Here is a 20036-nt window from a genome sequence, read left to right as displayed (position 1 = left end):
AGGCACTTCACGAGTAGATGAGTATCTACGTGTGCTCACTTCATCTTCACAGCTGCCTGTTCAACAGATGACAAAAGTATGTTTAGGGGAAAAAGCCAGGTTGCCCAACTGGTCTGCATCAGCCCTAGGATTGATTCCATCCTGGGGCTCCAGAAAGACCATGTTCTTTCTACTCCACCTCCGAGAGCCTTTCAAGACTGGCTTAGGCAAGACCCATCCAGAGCAGCTCCAAGAAGGGACACTTGGGTACAAGGCACCAGGACCTGTATCTTCAACATGCACAGCCCTGCCCTGCCCTCCCTGGCCAACAGCTCCTCACCGCGGCTCCCGGTTCTTCCGCACCAGGCTGACGAACGTGTCGATCTCAGCTGCAGTGATGTGTTTTTCCAGGAGTTTGCGGTTGTTGTGCAGCAGGGCGGTAATGGTGTCTTCTGCCAACACATCATAGCCAATCTGCTTCTGCATGAAGCCGAACTGCTTGGCTATGTACTCCTGGAAGGAAGAGAAGGCCAGGTGAGCAGGCAGGGCGGAAGACAAGTCAGGCTGATTTTAACATGGGAGACGCTCCTGGATGAGAGCGTGCAGCCGTCTGGGAAACCAGAGGGAAGCATCTTCCCACGGCACTGCCCAGCAGCTATTCGCTTCCACACCCTTCTTTTCCCACCCCTGCCCACAAACACCAGAAAGCAAGGGACCCGCAGATCCTTTACATGTGCGAATTTTCATTAAGGACACTGGCTCCATTTTAATCCATTGGCCTAGTTTTTCTAAAAGGTCAAAAACTTTTTCAGCTTGAAACATATTACTAATTCAAAAGGACTCCATTGCTCTGGGCTGTTGGATCAATACCAATCAACACCTGGAAATTCACCATGCTATTCCATTTCTCTCTTTTCTTTTTAAAATCTGTGGTAAAAGGACACTTTTTAAAGCAATAGGTAGTGGAAGAAAGTGAGGAATACTTGCGCTAACTAATCACATCCATGAGAGCACACACTTGTGGCTTCTCTTTTTGGGAATCCGCTATCAGAGTTCATGGGAGTATTTATGAACTCCAGACAGACTCCCACTGTTTCTTTCCCCTCCTATCCTTCCTTCCTTCCTCTCCCCTCTTTCCCTCCCTCCCTCAGCAGTTTGTTTCTATTCAAAGGTTATTTCCCTACTCAACAAAGAGTCATAGGTTACTCACAGTTCAAACGGCCCTTTGAACATGCTTTATTTCATTATTTCTGAAATCCCAAAATTACTCTGGAGCAACACTCTGAACTTGAACCACACCTTGGTCTATACTAAGTAGGGGTACACGTGTAGGGATTAATCAGCCTTTGGGGGCAAAGTGCTGTCAACTCTGGAGGGTCTAGAAAGATCAGAGTTAAGATGACCAGTTCAGCAGGAGTGAGACAGCTGGGCTTGGCTGCCACATGCACCAGCAGGATGTTCTGGTGCACAGCACAGGGGAGAGAGAGAGACGAGAGGGCTGAGCAAATTCTGTTCAGGTCTGTGCGACTCGGGCATTAACTTAGTGCAACCACAGCCCACAAAGGCAACCAATGCAGCTAATAACATTTAGACCCAAAAACACCTCATGGAGGGAGTCTGGTTTAAGCACGCTCAGCTGCTAACCGAGAGGTCAGCGGTTTGAAACCACCAGCTGCTCTGTGGGAGAAAGAGGTGACTGTTGGCTTCCGTCAAGATTTGCAGCTTTAGAAGCCCCATGGGGCAGTGTTACTCTGTCCTAAGGGCCACTCGAAAGCTGTGATGCATTTGAATCAACTTGATGGCAATGGCTTTGTTGGGTTTTTTTTTGCTGTTATTAGTATCATGTGTATAATACACTACATAAATAATAATGTAGACAGAGGTTTAGAAACACTTGTTAATAAATGTATTAGCAACCACAAAAAGAGAGGGCATAATGAAGAAGATACACTATCAGTTTTCTTGTCTGGAGCAAAAGAGAAAGCAGACCAAAGACTGAGAGAAGAAACGAGGTTTCAGGACTAGTATTCTACTTGAACCACTGGGTGAGGTCTCCTCAAAGTCAGAAGAGCTAGCTGGTGCCTGAGACCTGCTAACAAGTGTTCTGAGCAGGGCATCAAAATCAAAATTCTCTAAAAATCCAGGCTTCCTGGACTAATTGAGATTAGATAATGCTCAAGATGACCACAGAAAGATGCTCTATATCTTTTAGCTAAGTAACAGATTGGCTCATAAAATAAACAACACTACCAGCGAGAGCTGTGTAACTGAAAAACTATCTGCATGAGGCCAAATTTTTCAACAGTTATTCTAAAGCAAAGATGAAGGGAGACCAGATTACTGGAAACAACCCATCTGGAATGAATGAGATGCTGACACGTTGTGGAAACTGTAATTCACATCACTCACCAATCAATGCAGTACTTAGTAAACGGGACCCCAATTGGCTACAGTGACATTCCTTGAAAATGCACACATGAAAGAACGTGATTAATGCACGTGGTGTCATGACCTGCACGAGACCGTCTTGAGCAGGGCAGTGGGGTGCATTTTTCACAGGAGCAATAATAACTTTAAAGAAAGCTCACGGGAAGGTGGCTGCAGATGAGGAATTTGTGAGTGTCCTTCTTCGGGACTCGATTGTACAGGTCCTACCAATGGTGAAAGCAATGTGTGTTTCCTTTCTGAGAACAAACCCAAGACTGAACCACGTCCCTTAGTTGAATCTATGTGGGGCATGGAAATTTCACGAAGAAGGTACATGAACCACAATCACCACCAGTTCATCCTTGATCCCCACCTGGTTCTTCCTGTAGTCTTGCTGAGAGTGTCTCAGGACCCTGTAACACAGACGGCAGATGTGTCGGAAAGGGGCATGTCGCTGGTCCCCAAGCTCTTCCAGCCGGAGCATGGGGCCATCCCCACAGTCTGTGAATGGAGCCTGCAGTAACTTGAAGATCTGTTGGTGGAAAAGAGAGAAAGAGAGGCACTATTACCCAGTGTCTTAAAGGCTTTCTCCCTGTCTGTCCAACCTCTCCCGGCATGACAAGAGGGCATGACCTTGAAAGTCCTAACTTGCCAATAACCTGAAACTGCATTCAATCACCAGAGACTGCATTTGATCGCTCATTGGATTCAGCGTACTGGGACCCAGCTGGTCCTTGGACCATGGCCAGACCAGTGTCCAGAGCAGTGATGAAGGGAATAGCAGAGTCCAGGCTCAAATCACACAGCTCCTTCACTCCCTGGCTGCAGAGATCATGGTCAACAGGAACATGGAGACAATCACACAGCACGCACATAGGTAAGGATGCAAGCTGAGAGTCAGTGGAGGGCTTAACACAAGTGCTCAGAGAAGGCTCCAGTCATCGGATCACGTTATTTTGGCTCTTTAAGGAATGGCTATTGTGGAAATGAACTTGGCCAATAACGCAGAAGTCCAATATGGGAGTCAGTTCATGGAGTAGCTATGCATAAATTATTGTTAGATAGAAATCACTGTTGAAACGTGATTAACGAGGTGTTCATACATTTTACCTAGCATAAATCAGGAGGCTTTTCAGTCCCCAAGTTCTTATAGAGAGTTCATAACTATTTTTTTTCCTTTTCGACCTTGGGTGCAGTCACCAACAAATTTGTAGAACTATGTGGCATGGATTTCTATGCGTTTAAACTACCCTGAATTTATTATTTGCCTTCCTCTACTTTATCTTTACACATTTATTTACATTTCAACCAAGTTCTACCATCTACGCATTTTCTGTAAAACTCGACTCCTTTATAGGATGGTTTTGGGGTGATTTTAGGGGTACTGACAGAAACCTATGAAGGCCTGGTGGCACTGTCAGGTAAGCTTTGGACTGCTGGAACCACAAGGTAGATGTTCAAACCTACCAGCCACTCTGTAGGAGAAAGATGAGTTTGCCTGTTCCTACAAAGATTGATAGCCTTCAAGAACACTATACAGCAGTGGTTCTCAACCTGTGGGTCATGACCCCTTTGGGGGATCAAACGACCCTTTCATAGGGGCTGCACGATTCACAACAGTAGCAAAATTACAGTTTTAAAGTAGCAACAAAAATGATTTTATAGTTGGGGGGGGGTCACTACAACATGACATTAGAAAGGCTGAGAACCACTGCTATATAGGTAGTTAAGAGTTGGGATCAGTTAGATGGCAATAGGTTTTGTTGTTCTTGGTAATAAAACCCCATATAAACAAAGCCCCAGTCACTGCCATCAAGTCAGTTCTGGCTTATCGTGGCCGTGTAGACAGAGCAGGGCTGGCCCTGCGAGGAGTTCTGTCATTCTTTATGTGTCACTCATTTTGTTTTTCTTCAGCAGAATAGCTGGAGTCTTCACGCTGGTGACTGAAGCAGCCCGTGCACAGCCCACACACCATCTGGGGTCTTAAGAACCCACAGAGGTTCTCAGGCCTTTTTAGTTTATCTCATGCCCCAAACCTCCCAGACCTAGGAACTACCATTAAAAAGCACATTTAATGAGACAGTTTTGAAAAAGAATGTTTTCAATTGACATCTTCTTGGAGTTCCTGACAGGTAAACTCCTGTGGAGCAGACAATAGGTGCACCAGGGATCCTTTGGACACGCCTGCCAATGGGAATCGCTCATTCTCTTCATGTAAGTGGGGTCTATGGACTCATATAAAGCCAGCACTTGAGTTGTTATAGCTCACCAACCTGCTTGAGAATATTCTGCTCTCTCATCAGCTTTTGCCGCTCTCTGTTGGGCTTGGAGAAGACCACTTCCAGCACGTCTTGACCAGAGTTGGTTCCACCGGTGACAAAGTAGACCAAGTCCTCCAGCAGCTTGGTTACAGACCTTGAGTGGGAAACAGCTGTTAGAGAGGAGAAGTGCCCATTGCCCAGCAGGGTGAAAATTTCCATTTGAAGCCTTTAAGCTTGATGGGCCAGCTAAACAGGGGTAGATTCATTCTTTCCATCTTCCTCAAAATTGACCAAGGCCAAGTACCAAAAACACGCACACGGAAATACAAACACATTATTACCCATAAAAGGATTAGCTTTGTGAGAAAAAAAAAAAGAGCTAATAACCTTGACCCTGTAAAGTAGTACCAGAGGAAGAGAGAGACAGAAAGAACGAACTGAATACTTGCACTTCAAGAACTTTCACAGTATGAATGCAAGGGTATTCCCTGCAGACCACAAACTGAAGGCCTCCCCCCCCCATAAACGCTAAGGGCCACTACTCTCACATAGAGCTGTGCTGAGCTGGCTGTTTCTGCAAGGGGCGCTGAGGGTCAGAGTGGTGAGGGTGGCCGCGTCTGGGTCAGCAGGCCCTCACCGTCTTTCATTCTGGGTGATCGTGCCCTTCTCCAGCTTCCCAGCTATGGAACCCAGCACCTTGCTGGCATCGTTCGCAAAATCCAGGTCCCGGACCTCTGCAGGTGAGACTGGAACGATGGCAAACGCCTCCTTGTCCTCCTTCACAGGAGAGGTGCCGATCTGAAATGCACAGTGGTCTTGGTGGGAGGTTCAGACCTTAGTGAGCAATCATAGGACAATGGGCGACCCAAAGGCGGTCAGTGTCATCAAGCAGGTAAAATTACGCAGACCGAGAACAGTTCTGAGGGGATGCACCCCAGGCCGTGATTGGGTCTGGAGAGTGGTACTGCGGGGAACAGAAGCAGCAGAGGGGGCGCTCCAACCCTTCACAGCTCGTCTGCTTCCGGGCAGTTTCAATGTGCTACAAGGAGCATGCAAGCCTCCTGTCACTGAAATTCTGTACATCTTCAGGAAAAGCAGAATGGCTACTATTGACTAAGTGGAGGCCATGAGAATAGACGCAATATCATTCTTCCATATTTCAATCTATTAAAAAATGTTTAAGTAGAAGGGGAAAAATTCCAATGCCCTCTCCCCACCTACAGGCAGAAATTTATATAAATGCATTCTTCAGTCTTTAAAAACCAAAATCCAGTATGTGTGTTTGTTTTCTATGAACCTGGAATAGGTACTGAAGGAGAGGTAGGTTTTAGGGAGAGATAAAAAGGCTGAGTGAATGTTCAAGAATGTACATTTTTAAATAGAAAAATAAGAGAGAGTACATATTGGGAAAATCCAATGAAATATTTGGTGTACCTCAAAGCACATGTGAAACATTCCCTGAACCAAAACCATCCTTGAGACAGACAAGAAATGCAGAGCAGAAGCTATGTGACACAATAGCTGTTCATTTCAAAAGGCCTGGGATCACTTCCCACAGGCCCTCAGGAGTGAGTTCTTCCATCATTCCCATGCTTGGCTTTCACTGAAGCATGCTTGCTGAAGCTATACAACCCCACACTCCCCATCTGCTCTGCAGGGGTGGGGGGGAGTGGTGGTGCTCTGGTGAGCATGAGAGCCCAGGGAGGCGGCCAGGGTGCTCACTTACTTTCAGCATCACGGGTTTTTCTTCCTCCTTGTCAATGGGGATGTTAGTGCTGTGAACCCAAGTATTGGTACAAAGGTGCCTGAGACGGACATAGGAGTTCCTGAAGGGTGAGGGGAAACAAGCTTCAGGCAGGGATATTTACAGGTTTCTCTAGCTCCCCCAGCCTGGAAAATATCCTAGCAAAACAAATATACCCCAGTGGTTTTCTGCCACACCTACTCCACAGTATACGTTAAGGAGCAGATGGTTTTGTCCCAAGTCACATTCTGGAACACTGATCATAGAAAGTCATTCGGTGACTCCAGTGTTACGGATATGCGGTACTTCTGAATGAGGAGACCTGGTGGCATAATGGGCTACATGTTGGGCTACTAACCAGGTCAGCAGTTCGAAACCACCAGCTACTCCTTGGGAGAAAGGTGCACTCCCATAAAATTACAGTTTTGGAAACAGAGTCAGAATCGACTCAATGGCTGTGAGTTCAGTTTTGCTTTTTGATGTTTCTAAATACAGAATGAATGAATATCTCAGTGCGAAATGTGAACGAATATCTCAGTACGAAATGGAGCAGCAAGCAGTACTCGTTGGCCACATAGTACTCATCATGAGAGCTCATTTCAAACTTCATGTAAATCAGTAACAAATGAAACTTCTAGAAGACAATATGGGTAACTATTTTAATTATCTGGTGTTAGAGAAAGCCTTTTGAAGCACATGACAAAATACAAAATCTCTAAATTTAAAGATAAACAGAGAGTAAAGCCTTTTGCACAGTTTAAAGCTTTAGCACAAATCACAACGGATTAACAACCTAGCGCACAGAAGTTGAAAGAATACTAACCAGGAAAAGAATAATAAAAGGTTAGTGGAGTCCACACATATGAAGCTCTCACAAAATCAATTAGTAAAACAGAAGCATCAGAATAGGAAAGGACACCAACCTATCCTTTAACGAAGAAGAATAAATTACTAATGAACATAGAAGCATACATGCAGTCTTCTCAGTAAAAAAATCAATACATTGTTTCAGTGTCATGTAAATTGATTAAAAAACCCAGTGTCAACAAGCGCTTAGGAAGTGAGTCCATCTGTATGCTGTGGGTGACAGTACAAACAAGTGAAACTCTGGAAGGAGCCTGTCTGACAGACACCTTGTTCAGCATAAATAATGTTCTCTGTCCTTCTAGCTGGCAAATGCTACGTTTCCATGCTTCCCTGAATGGTGACAGCCCAACTAGGCAAAGCACAAAGATATTCAAACATTAGCTATAATAAAGAGAAATGTAAATAACCTAATGTTCCAAGAAAGGACTAAATTATAGGGAATACATTAGAATATTACAGTTATTTAAAAGTTATGACAATCTATATATATTCATTTGGAAATATATTATTTAGGGAGGGGGAAAGCAGATTAAAAATAGCCTTCAATATACTAAACTCATGACATCGAATTGATTCCAAGTCTGATTCTATTTATGATAAACCTCTCCATAATTATATAAACCAAAATGTTAGCGGTGGTTATCTTTAGATTATCAAATTTTATTATTTTTTTACTTACTTCTTTGTTCTTGATGGGGTTTTAAAGAATATTTTCGTTGTTCTTTTTACAGTCGGCATGCATCTTCTTACAATGTTTGCTAATTTTGTATTTCTTTTAAAAACCAGCAGAAGTAATAACATACTTCTTCAATTTAAAGCAATATGCCTTCCCATGAGGCACCGTGAAGGTGCGAGCAGTGGATAAATGCTCCCCCGTTAACCCAAAAGACGGCTGGTAGTTCACACCCACCAGGTGCATCATGGGAGAAAGCGGCAGCTATCTGCTTCTGCCCAGATGTGCTGCAGTGGAGTCCTTCGGGGCACTTTTACTCTGTCTCTGCAGGGGCACCGGAATCAGAACTGACTCCAAGCAATGGGTTTGATCTCCTTTGTTTGCTTTACCATCGTATGAATGAGATGCGACAGTTGCACGACAGGCAGGTAATGAGAGATGCACATAAAAAAGCACTAAGTTGAGCGATGGTCAGGTAAAAACTACAACGTTCAGAGGAAAAGATTAAGGCAGCGGTTCTCAACATGTGGGTTGCGACACCCTGGGGGGCATCAAATAACCCTTTCACAGAGGTTGCCTGATTCATAACAGTAGCAAAATTACAGTTATGAAGCAGCAAAAATAATTTTATGGTGCGGGGGGGTCACCACAACATGAGGAACTGTATTCAAGGTTGGTGGCAGTAAGAAGGTTGAGAGCCACTGGATTAAAGAGTTTCACAAAAGGCCTTCGTTACAGGAACAACTTGAATTAGAACACTAAAAGCCTACTTGGACTGGGGCAGAGGGGAGAGGACAAAAGTCATTTTTGTTAGGAGGACTTAAACACAGTGGCCCACCATGTACATGGGAGAGGTGGGGAGCAGGCAAGTAAAACACACACCCCTCTCCTTCAGTCCTCCGTGCCTCTAATGGACTGGACAGTCCAAGGCAGGACAAGAGCGAGTAAGCCCATGAGATTTACTCTGAGTAGCAAAAATAGAAATTAAGCAACATGAGCGAGATACTTGTGTTAGTCTGGGTACTTTAGAGAAATAAACCCACAGAAACTCAAGTATAAGAGAGTTTTATATAAAGGTACACATCAAAAAAAATCCCAACCCAGTGTTGCCCAAGCCCACAAGTCCAACATTAGCCCATCTGTCTGACACCAATCCACAAAGTCCTCCTCCATCTCACAAAAGAGACGAAATGATGCTGACTGCAGGAGGAAAGCCAAGTCAGTGAGAGGGAAATCATCTCAGCGCTGGCCGAGGTCTCCACACGGCTGCTCCAGCACCCAGGGCTGCATCAGGGTAAATCCATGTGGCTTCTCATCAGGGACGTCTTGCAGGAAGTGAGCCTTGCCAGCTGAAGCTAAAGCACCCTGGTCTGACTATCAGAAAGCAAGAGCCCCGAGAACTAGAAAGGCGAGGCTCACCGAGCCATTTATCCCTCCACCCTGCAATTAACCCGTGTTTATCAGTCAGGTTGGCACAATAAACTACCTCAATGTTTAACAGAGATTCACTCTTTCCCTTCTGAGTAATCAGATTTTTTCCCTTATATATGAAATGTAACTAAGGCTTGGAGTTTGATTGTTTAATGTGTAGATCGCATTTTACAGCATTCTATACCAAATTTCAGTTAAGCCATGAAGACATTTTATCAATGCATCCAATTCCCAGTCCTTAAGTGAAAAGTCACCAAATCGATTCCAACTCGGCGTGATCTTATAAGGACAGGGTAGAACTGGCCCTGTGAATTTTTGAGACGGTAGCTCTTTACGGGGAATAAAAAGCCTCATCTTTTACCCACAGAGCAGCTGGTGATTTCAAACTGCAGCGCTTTCCGTGAGCAGCCCAGTGAGTAAGCATCACGCCATCAGGGCTGGTATATTTTAGACATGGTGTCATGAGAGACCAGCCCCTGAAGGACTTCGTGCTTGGTAAAGTGGAGGGGAAGTGAAAGAGAGGAAGGCCAGGAGAAGATGGACTGACATCAGTGACTCGCGCAGAAGAACGATTGGGAGGATGGCACAGGAAGCGGTAGTGTTTCGTGCTGTTCTACATGGGTGTTATGAGTCAGAACCAACTCAACAGCACCTAACTACAACGACTGCAAAGTCACAATGGCAGGATCATGAAAGAGCTCCAGGAATTGATATTCGCTCAAGATTCATTTAACATGCTAATCCACATATACTGCAATTTTTCTGTCTTATATAGTAGACCCCATATTTTTGCATTACTCATCTCATATGGACTTGGAAGAATTCTTGGAACTAGTGACCATCACAAACATCCCTTCAGTGACGACATTCCTTGGATGCTCACCAGTCTATCCCTAGGCTTTCTGATCTTCAAACTAGCAAATTGCAAAACTACTATATGATGCATGGGCATGAATATACTATGCCTATGAATGTTTATCATTCCACAGAAACAATGAACCAAACCACTTGTGCTTCTGGCTCTAAGGTGGGTGGAAAGGAAGACTGGTTAAAAAATGCAGTTCATCAGTGTCTGGTAGACCAGACCAGACAGACTGCTTCCAGGGTGAACACACACATTTCCTACTTGAGGACTCAGTCTATTCACCTGTGGGCTGTTTCCCACAAAGAAGGGTTGCCAATCAAGGAGCAGCAATGAAAGGACGAGTTATAGAAGCAGGTTTCACCAGGTCACCTAGAAGGCTATGTTTCCTCTTCCTACCATATGAGGGGGGTCCCAGTCAGCTGGGGCACACAGCCAGCTCCCATTCATCTTTGCCCAATAAATGCCACAAAGTACCTTCTGGTGGACCAGTATGACATAGGAGGTCGTCTGCTCTCACAGCACCCAAGCTGCAGTGATGAGTTTCAGAGTAGAGTGCATTGCTCGAGAGCTTCAACAGTGAAAACGAAATGAAACGCGCTGGGAAGGGGCCATACGTCAAAGCCACAAACCAGCCAGAGAGACTGTCACTCACCGAGCTGCGCTGACAAATTAGGAGAATTCCCCAATAGGTCTACTATTTAACAGAAGGGTGTTGGCCTCTGCCGATTGGTCCACTGACTTGTGATGAATTCCCTCAGTGCTCTGATCCCCTGGGTCTTTATCTATAAAACTGCACCGATCATAGGATGGATCGCACAGGGCTGGTGCGTGTATGCAGACTATATTACATACTACAGGGGAAGGACTTCGTGCTTTAGTCTGCATTCAACAAACGTGAGAATTGTTGGGTCTGTTGTGAAAAATAGGCTTTTGTTCCCTTGACATCCAAGTTATTTCCCAAGAAAACATTCCGAGACAATACAGTTGAGAGTTAAATTTAATAAAGTAAGTGAGGAACGCTCGACTAACCCTTCAATCATTTTAGTAAGTGTACTATGCGCAAAGTGAATGTCAGAAATGTCATTTTCTCGGATTTCTTGTCAATTGTCTATGCAATTGAATAGGCTAGTGGCTGACTATCCCTGCTTGTCAGTGGTTACCGAAGTAACTCGGGCTTCTGTTAGGTTTGGGAAAGAAGGGAGTAAAGGAAGCTAGAAGGACTGAGCTACCCGAGCTGCTGTTGCCTGTTTATTTCCATGCAGCACTTCCGGTTCGAGCACTGAGCACTTGCAAAGACAGTTTCTACAAACACCAGACACCAATCATTTGGACAGGAGTCTGCATTGGTTAGCAAATCCCTTACAGAGCAGCGTCACTGCTGATTTATTCCTGGGAATTCTGACTCCTGGGAACGCTAGTGAGTTCCCAATGCTATGGTCTTTCTGGAACAGATTGCCAGGCTAGACTTCTGAGGCGGTTGAACGGCCAATTGAGTGTTTGGGCTACAAGTTGAGCGCTTCTCCACCCTTTGTGCCACTCAGACTTCTAATAATGATGTCGATGCCTAGCAGCCGGGCCGGGCCACACACACCAGCCCTGGCTCTTGGGGGAAGCCACTTGAAAATCATACCTTGGGACAAGACTATCACCTCCACGCAGGGTGGTAGGGTCAAGCTCAAAGATAGAGGAGATGTCGTTCCCTTCGGGCACGGACACCAGGGAGTACACCATCTTCTCTTGGGCGTTCCTCAGCCGACTTCGAGATGCATCCTGATCAGGGTCCACCTGGGGAGGAAAAGTCGCCTGTCAGGTCCCATGTGTGCCCAACTCTCCCTCGGCGAAGTCACTGCACAGTCCACAGGGACAGAGGAGACACCAGAGTGGATGTCCATAGCAGGCAGTCTTAGAGCAGTCAGAAAAGATGGCAGGGGTCACCTATGCCAAGAATGTCTACGCTCTGCTTCCCTGCGTTATAATACAGACGCCCGGGCCATCTGGGGCCGCCTCGATCAGTTCTGTGGACCGAGTACCACAGGTGATCATGACTAGCATCACTGTGTCTCTCTGCAGGCGCTTGGGGAGAGGAGAAGCACTCTGGGACCTAGCATGTGGATTTAGTGATGGGCAGCTGCGCTAGCCCACCGGGATCATTGCTCTCAGACAAAAGCCCACGGCTCCAGCCAGGAGAAAACAGAAACATTAAACAACCCAACGCTGAGCATTCGTCATCAGCAATCCCGGAGTGACCAAGAGAAATATTTGAGAAGTCTGATTAGCCCTGAAAAACAAAAACAGGTCCGTAATTAGTCACGGAGGGCCTCTGATGACATCTGTGGGGGGCCCCTCTCCAGGACAGTAGGGACTTAGCTAAGACACAGTGCACCTCTGGCAGGGAAGACTGGAGAGCAATGAGGAAACTGTAAACACACATTCCAGGGAAGTGTTTCCCAAAGGCCTCCAACACCAGCTGCCAAAGGAGGGAATGGAATGCTGAGGGGAGCGTCTGGTCCTGTGGCCTCCACCCAGTGACTCTACATGGGATTACGCCGTGACTAACAAGCCCTTGAATTTCCTGGGAGGCCACATTTTCTCTGTCACTAGGTCGCTTTCCTCAGTCGGACGCACGGTCTCCTTCCCAAGGACATGGAGAAGACTTCCCTAGGAAGATGAACAAAGCTAGATAAAGAAATCAGAGCAGGGAGCAAAGGAGAGGACACGCAAGAACCTAATTCCATGGGCCGGTTATCTACGCGTACAGGCAAGAAATGATCTGCGTCATCAGTTCACACTTCCATTTGTTTCACGAAAACCAAACAGAAAGGTCCCGAGACCTTTCTGCCTCCGTCCCTGCTCCACCTCTCTCCTCCAATAATAACCTGCACAATTGTGATCCGTGGGAGTCAAACAGTGCTGCTGAGGGTTGGCAGTGATGTTTCAGAAGTAGATTGCCAGGTTCTTCAGCCGAGGCACCTTTGGGAAGATTCAGGGTGGACGTCTACCTTCCCTTGGCAATAGTACACTTGCCACACATCCCACACCATGACTGTCCGTTATCTTGCAGCTCTAATTAAACCTTAAGTTAGCTTAGGGTTGGTAGCGTGTTTAATCTACATTGATCATTACTAGGTGAGGAGGTCACAGATCCTTCCCAGAAGATAACACAAATTACAGGACCTAACGCCACCTATCTGCAGCTGACTGGAGACCGCCATTACACCTGGACAATCTCAGTGAGGGAGAACAATGCTTTGAAGAGGATATGCTCTCTCCTAATCATGGTGACCTGGCAAAGTTATCGGAATAAACCCTGACCTGGTTATGGGTTCAGACACAGAGCTGGGCTGTGGGAGCAAGCTATACTTCAGAAATGCAAGGTGGAGTCATGGTTATGTGTTGGGCTATGATGCTCTCGGCTGGCTGGCAGCAACTCCACGGGAGAAAGGCTGGATTTTCTACTCCTGAATCCAGTTACAGTCTCGGACACCCCCAGGGGATCACTGTGAGTCAGCGCTGACGCCAAGGCAGCAGGAGGGGGACCTCCTAGAAAGAACCCAGCATTGCAGCCTGAAGCCCACAGGCCAGTGACCCCCTGCTCTCAGTGCGCAGTCTGCATCTGCCACCTAGTGGACGAAAGGCACATGCACAGAAGGCTGCCAAGCCAGAGGGGCCTGGAGTTGCCTTTGATGGGCCTCAGTCAAGTGGCTGAAGGGCCTGCACAAAGGCCAAATGGGGGTGGGGGCCAAGGTTCAGGGAAACACATGGTCCTTGAGCAGGGGAAGGAGACTTCCCTTTCCCAGCCACCCCAACAACCTCCACCAAAACACTGCTGGTGAGTCGACACCGGCTCAGTGGCCCTAGGACTGCTCCTATGAGTCTCACAGACCATAACTTTGTGTGGGAGCAGAAAGCCCTGTCTTTCTTCCTCAGAGAGATCTGTGGTTCAGAACTGTCATTAAACAGCCCAGGAGAGGAGCCCCCACCCTACCGCACCCCAAGAGTCCACGTTCCCATGAACAGCAGCTCTTCCTGGGGGAAGCCGCAGCTCTTCTTCAAAGTAACCACACAAGTGAGGCTTCACCTTGCCACCCCTGACGGCAGCACGGGACAACCAATGGGCTTGGGTCACAGAAAGGCTGTCCGTTCAAAACCATGAGTAATGCCCCTGCCAGCCCGAGCGGCCCAGTAAAAGCCCCAATGCCAGGAGCACTCTGCATGGATAGTTTACAAAGACAACACGATGGCAGAGGGCTGCACTGGGCCATGTTTTCCAAGCCATGTGAGCACTGGAAGGGGAGCTTTTCCGATGGAGTCCAGAGGGAGAGTTATAAGGCAGAAGAGCAAGTTGTGAGCCCAGGAATTCCATCAGGGAGCAGGACAAGAGGACTCTCCTTAGCAAGACTGAGAGAGACTCTTCTGAGCTTCTCCAGACCCCAGGACATCTAGAAGGCTAACTCCCATTGCAGAAACAATAACACATTCCAAGGGCAATCTCTTTTCTGTTACCTCCACCTAAACTTCTTACTGTGCTCTCAAAGCTGGGGTTTTCCACTCCAATTTTTCTTAATCAAGATTCCATCAACTTTCAATGTGTTTCAGAGTGAGAGCCACCTCCCCTGGGCGGGGGGCGGTGGCGCTGGAACAATCCAAGGGACTGCAGATGCAGGTGTCTATACTTTATCCTGCATTATGGGCTATAACACAAAGGGGTGTGTGTGTGTGTGTGTGTGTGTGTGTGTGTGTGTGTGTTTTACTGACAAGGGAATGTCCAGCCAAGTAAGTCTGGGACCCATAAGAGATGACCACCGGACACACCCACTCAACCAGAGCAGCAGCTCAGCAGTGCTTTGTTTTACTTTGCAATCCCAACACAGAAGCAAGCACGTCACAGAAAGTCAGTTTACACATTCCCTCTCCAGCCTTCATTGTAGCCAACTGAACCCAAGGGCCCAAATGACCGAGAATCTCCACAGAAAGCTCCATCTTGAGCCCCAGTTTACATGAAGCCCTACTTGACTTTGTAGTAAGGCAGGTGAGATGGTGAGGCAACAGGGTGTGGAACCAGCAGTCCACAGCTGAAGCAACATGCTCCCCCACTCTGTCTCCGTGAAAAACCTAAGTGAACCGTCACTGAGGTCCATAATAATGGGGCTCCCGTATGCAAAAGGTCAACCTCTGCCACAGGCTCAGCACTGTCTCCAGCCTCGGAGACCTCAAAGGGAGGTCTCCAACATCGGTGTGGAGGCACCTCGACTAAGCACAGAAGGCATGTCAGGACCAACAGTCCCTTGCCCTGCTCGGGGCATGGAGATGTGCCTGCTTTCCAGGGCAACACAGAGTCAGCCGTTCTCCCAGCGCTGCACGAGGCCTCCCCCCTGGCACACAATGGTTCCAGGGGCAGTTTCTTCAAAGGGCTGCAGACCCTTGACCTCACTCTACCACGGGAAGACAAGAAGGCTCGTTCCCATACTTACTGAGGGCTGATACTCCAGGCATTCTTCCTCAAAGTCAGGGTCTACCTGATGAAAAAGAACCATTAGGAAATTAAAACAGCTGTTGCTTTCTCCAGGAATTCGGCCCCACTTACAGAACACTCGACGGCCTGCACACGTCTGTGAACAGCTAAGAACGTGTCCCTTCACAAAACCAGCATGCCACAACAACACAGGAGCACAACGCACAGGGCACAATCCACCAGTGACCAGCAGACGGCTCTCAAGTATAGACGAAGGCGCACACTGAATTGACTAGCAGAGCAGCAGTGAAAAGCCGGAGGTAAATAGAAGAGCAGCACCCAGTTGTTGATATACCTGTTTAATTTTGGTGAAAAGCAACGTGTTAGGCTGTCAGCAAGAACCACTTCTGCCTCAGTACCTAGCAGATAAGCAACACCACGAACTTCGCAAGCCATGTGACCAGCATCTCTCAGCTGGTTTTCTGCGTTCATAATTCCCGGCCACTGACTCCATTTTAAATTTCAACTTACAATTCTCGATCTTCTGTGCTTAAATGCTTCCAAAATTGTCAGTTTGCACAGCAACAGGCACCCCAGGGAGTTTGACATATTTAAACCCAGCCTTCCTTGGGTCGGTTGCAAAAAGCTGTCCTGTCACCACCCACTCACCACCTTGAAGCACTCCGAGAAGTCTCTGGCGACCTCAGGAAGTGTCTCTGGGTGTATGGCTAGAACCCAACATGAATATGCACTGCACATCCTCCCGCACACCGGAGGGAATCGCAGCATCTGTGGCATGGTAGGAAGGCGCTGTGCTGTCGTAAAAGGGGATGCCTTCTGCCCTTCAACACGAATGCTTCCTTACCTGGCACACCCCTCAGAGTCGTTCATGGTAAAGTGACTTTCTTTGCTTTTGACCTTCCTACCAGAAAAAGATAAGCCACTGTCTGGTCTGCTAATGCTGTCAGAAACGAGACTTTCCCGTGGAATTATTTAATCATCCATGCACTGTTTGCCTAGGTGTTTGTTATATACTGTGGTCCTCCGAGGGCCACAGCTTGATCACTCCTGTTAGAAGTGGGGCTCGGTGGTTAAGATATGGGGAACGCAGCTACAAAAAGATCACTTCAAAGAGCAGATAAGTGTGACTTTCTAGCTTACTCTCCCCATTTCTCTATCAGAATGTGGCCAGGAACGGAACAGGTACGCCAGGTTTTCTTCTTTTTCTATGTGCCTGCCTCAGTTGCTCAAGTTGACTGGCCCATGGCACCTGACTGGTTGTCAGATTAGATCTGTGCTCTGTAGGCCTTCCATGGCTGATTTTTCCAAAGTCAGTCACTAGGCCTTTCTTCCAAAGTGCCTGCGGGTGCCCTTGACCCTCCAACCTTTCGGTTAGCAACAGAGTATGTTCATCATATGCACCCCCCAGGGACCCCCACCCCCACCCAGAGTAAGCAGGGAAATGAGGCAGAAGAAAACAGTAAGTGAGAGGAGGAAAACGAGTGAGTTTCCACCTTTCTAACTGCTACAGGTACAGGAGGAAGGGGAAGTGAGTGCATCAGCCTGGGCAGGGAAAGGAGTGGTCTGCTACTTACCTCTGCTGCTAAGTAATGTCCGGTAGCCAGGTGCTTAAATCGGAAGAGGCTGTTCCAGTACCCTGCTCCACCCCGACAAGGGTCATGTTGAACAACCTGCAAGAGGCAGGAACACATAAAAGTCAGAGAACCTCCTCTCCCCCCCTCCCGCCTACACACACACACACACACACACACACGAGACAAGGCGTCAAAGATGTAGCTCAGAAGTCATCGTTCAGGCATAACATCCACTAGATGAAAAAAGAAATTCAACATCTCCCAAAAAACTTGGCTGGAAAAGAGCCAACACAGACTCACAGTGACTCTACACATGTGCCACAGAATAAGGCAAAGCCCAGCTTGCACCGTTCTCACAACCACCTGCTGTCAGTCCATGTCGTTGTGGGCTTTCCTCTCTCTTGCTGACCCTCAACCCGACCACATACAAGGACCTTCTTCAGGTACAGGTCTCTCCCAATAACCTGTCCAAAGTAGGTGACACACAGTCTTGCCTGCCTCACTTTATTTTTTCCTTTTCTTTTTTTTTAATCGTTTTATTAGGGGCTTACACAACTCTTACCACAATCCATACATACATCAATTGTGTAAAGCACATTTGTACATTCATTGTCCTCATTATTCTCAAAACATTTGCTCTCCACTTAAGCCCATTGCATCCTGTCCTCATTTTTCCCTTCCCTCTCCACCCTCCCTCTACCACCCCAGTATCGCCACTCACACCGAGGCCCTGAAGGGATCATCCGCCCTGGATTCCTTGTGTTTCCAGTTCCTATCTGTACCAGTGTACATCCTCTGGTCTAGCCAGACTTGCAAGGTAGAATTGGGATCATGATAGTGGGGGAGAAGGAAGCATTTAGGAACTAGAGGAAAGTTGTATTTTACATCATTGCTACATCACACCCTGACTGGCTTGTCTCCTCCCTGGGACCCTTCTGTAAGGGATCTCCAGTGGCCTACAGATGGGCTTTGGGTCTCCACCCCACACTCCTCTCCTCATTCACTATGGTAAGATTTTTTGTTCTGATGATGCCTGATCCCTTCAACACCTAGTGATCACATGGGCTGGTGTGCTTCTTCCATGTGGGCTTTGTTGCTTCTGAGCTAGATGGCCGTTTGCTTACCTTCAAGTCTTTAAGACCCCAGATGCTGTATCTTTTGATAGCCAGGCAACATCAGCTTTCTTCACCACATTTGCTTATGCACCCATTTGTTTTCAGCGGTCTTATCATGGAGATGAGCACACAATGATATGATTTTTTGTTCTTTGATGCCTGATAACTGATCCCTTCAGCACCTTGTGATCACACAGGCTGGTGCATTCTTCCATGTGGGCTTTGTTGCTTCTGAGCTAGATGGCCGCTTGTTTACCTTCAAGAATTTAAGACCCCAGACGCTATATCTTTTGATAGCTGGGCACAATCAGCTTTCTTCACCACATTTGGTTGTTCACCCGCTTTGTCTTCAGCAGTTGTGTTGGGAAGGTGAGCATTATAGAATGCCAATTTAATAGAAGAAAGTATTCTTGCATTGAGGGAGTTCTTGAGTGGAGGCCCAATGTCCTTCTGCTACTTTAGTACTAAACCTATAAATATAGGTATATAGATCTATTTCCCCATCCTCATATATAAATATATTTGCATATGTACATGTCTTTATCTAGACCTCTATAAATGCCCTTTGCCTCCCACCTCTTTCCTCTATTTCTCTTGACTTTCCTCCTATCCCACTATCATGTTCAGTCCCCACCAGGGTTTCAGCAATTTATTTTGGTTACATTACCCTTGATCATGCCCAACCAGACCTCCTACACCCTCCTCACCACCTCATCACTTGTTATTCCCTTGTCCCTGGGTTTATTAACACCACTTCCTTTCCCCCGACTTCCCCTTCTCCCATGTCCCCCCAGAACTGTTGGTCCGTTGTTTTCTCCTCCAGATTGTTCATCCAACCTAGCTTATTTAGACAGACTTGTGGAGATAGTAACATGCATAAAAACAAGACAAAGCAAAACCAAGTAACAATATACAACAAAACCACAACAACATACCAATGACAAGAAAAAACAAACAAACACAAGAAAGAAAAGCTTGTACTTAGGTCAAGGATTGTTTGTAGGGCCTGCCTCACTTCTAAGGAGTACTTTGGTTGTAATTCATCCAAGATCAATTAGTTTGTTCTTTGAGCAGTTCATGGTACTTTCTATATTCTTTGTAATTTTAGCAAGTATCATAACTTTGGTATCCAAATATCATGTAAATGTTAAATGATATTTCTCCAGTGAATAACAAAAACCTTCTAATGAAGGAGGGGTGGTTCATGGAAGAATTCTTGCCTTTCATGTGGGAGACCAGGCCTTCACTCCGGGCCAATCCAGCTCGTGCACAGCAGCCACTGCTGTCAGTGGGGCTTGTGTGTGGCTGGGATGCTGAACAAGTTTCAGGGGGGTTTCTGGATTACGATATACTAGGAAGAAGGACCTGCCAATCTATTCCCAAAATCTGCCTATGGATCACAAAGGTCTAATCTGAAACAACCTGTAGGCAGCGTGGTGGTGCCATGGGCTATGCATTGAGCTGCTAAGTGTGAGGTTAGTGGTTCAAGCCCACCAAGTGGTTCTCAGATGAGGCTTTCTGCTACTGTCAAGATGTATCTTAAAGGTGTGTCACCATTAGGGATCACCTCTTGAAGCTGTGTTAGTTGGTTTTCTGTTTTTCGGTAAATGAAACCCAGGGACCTTGA

General features: G+C 46.8%; 1 protein-coding gene across 1 annotated transcript in view; it reads right to left on the bottom strand.

Moving 5' to 3' along the window:
* Positions 1–20036, bottom strand: part of ITPR1 (inositol 1,4,5-trisphosphate receptor type 1) — a 411705-nt gene that overhangs the window by 202226 nt on the left and 189443 nt on the right. The window contains exons 11-18 of the mRNA XM_075552323.1: positions 17295–17390; positions 15719–15763; positions 11878–12032; positions 6394–6493; positions 5305–5465; positions 4680–4821; positions 2780–2938; positions 320–492 (exon numbers count right to left, since the gene is read on the bottom strand). Coding sequence (XP_075408438.1) covers positions 320–492; positions 2780–2938; positions 4680–4821; positions 5305–5465; positions 6394–6493; positions 11878–12032; positions 15719–15763; positions 17295–17390 — 1031 coding nt within the window. The remainder of the gene's footprint in view (positions 1–319; positions 493–2779; positions 2939–4679; positions 4822–5304; positions 5466–6393; positions 6494–11877; positions 12033–15718; positions 15764–17294; positions 17391–20036) is intronic.

Source organism: Tenrec ecaudatus, chromosome 6 (assembly GCF_050624435.1).
Source record: "Tenrec ecaudatus isolate mTenEca1 chromosome 6, mTenEca1.hap1, whole genome shotgun sequence".
NCBI classification, from domain to species: domain Eukaryota; kingdom Metazoa; phylum Chordata; class Mammalia; order Afrosoricida; family Tenrecidae; genus Tenrec; species Tenrec ecaudatus.
The sequence above is the reverse complement of the archived record's forward strand: the minus strand, read 5'-3'. Positions and strand labels throughout refer to the sequence as shown.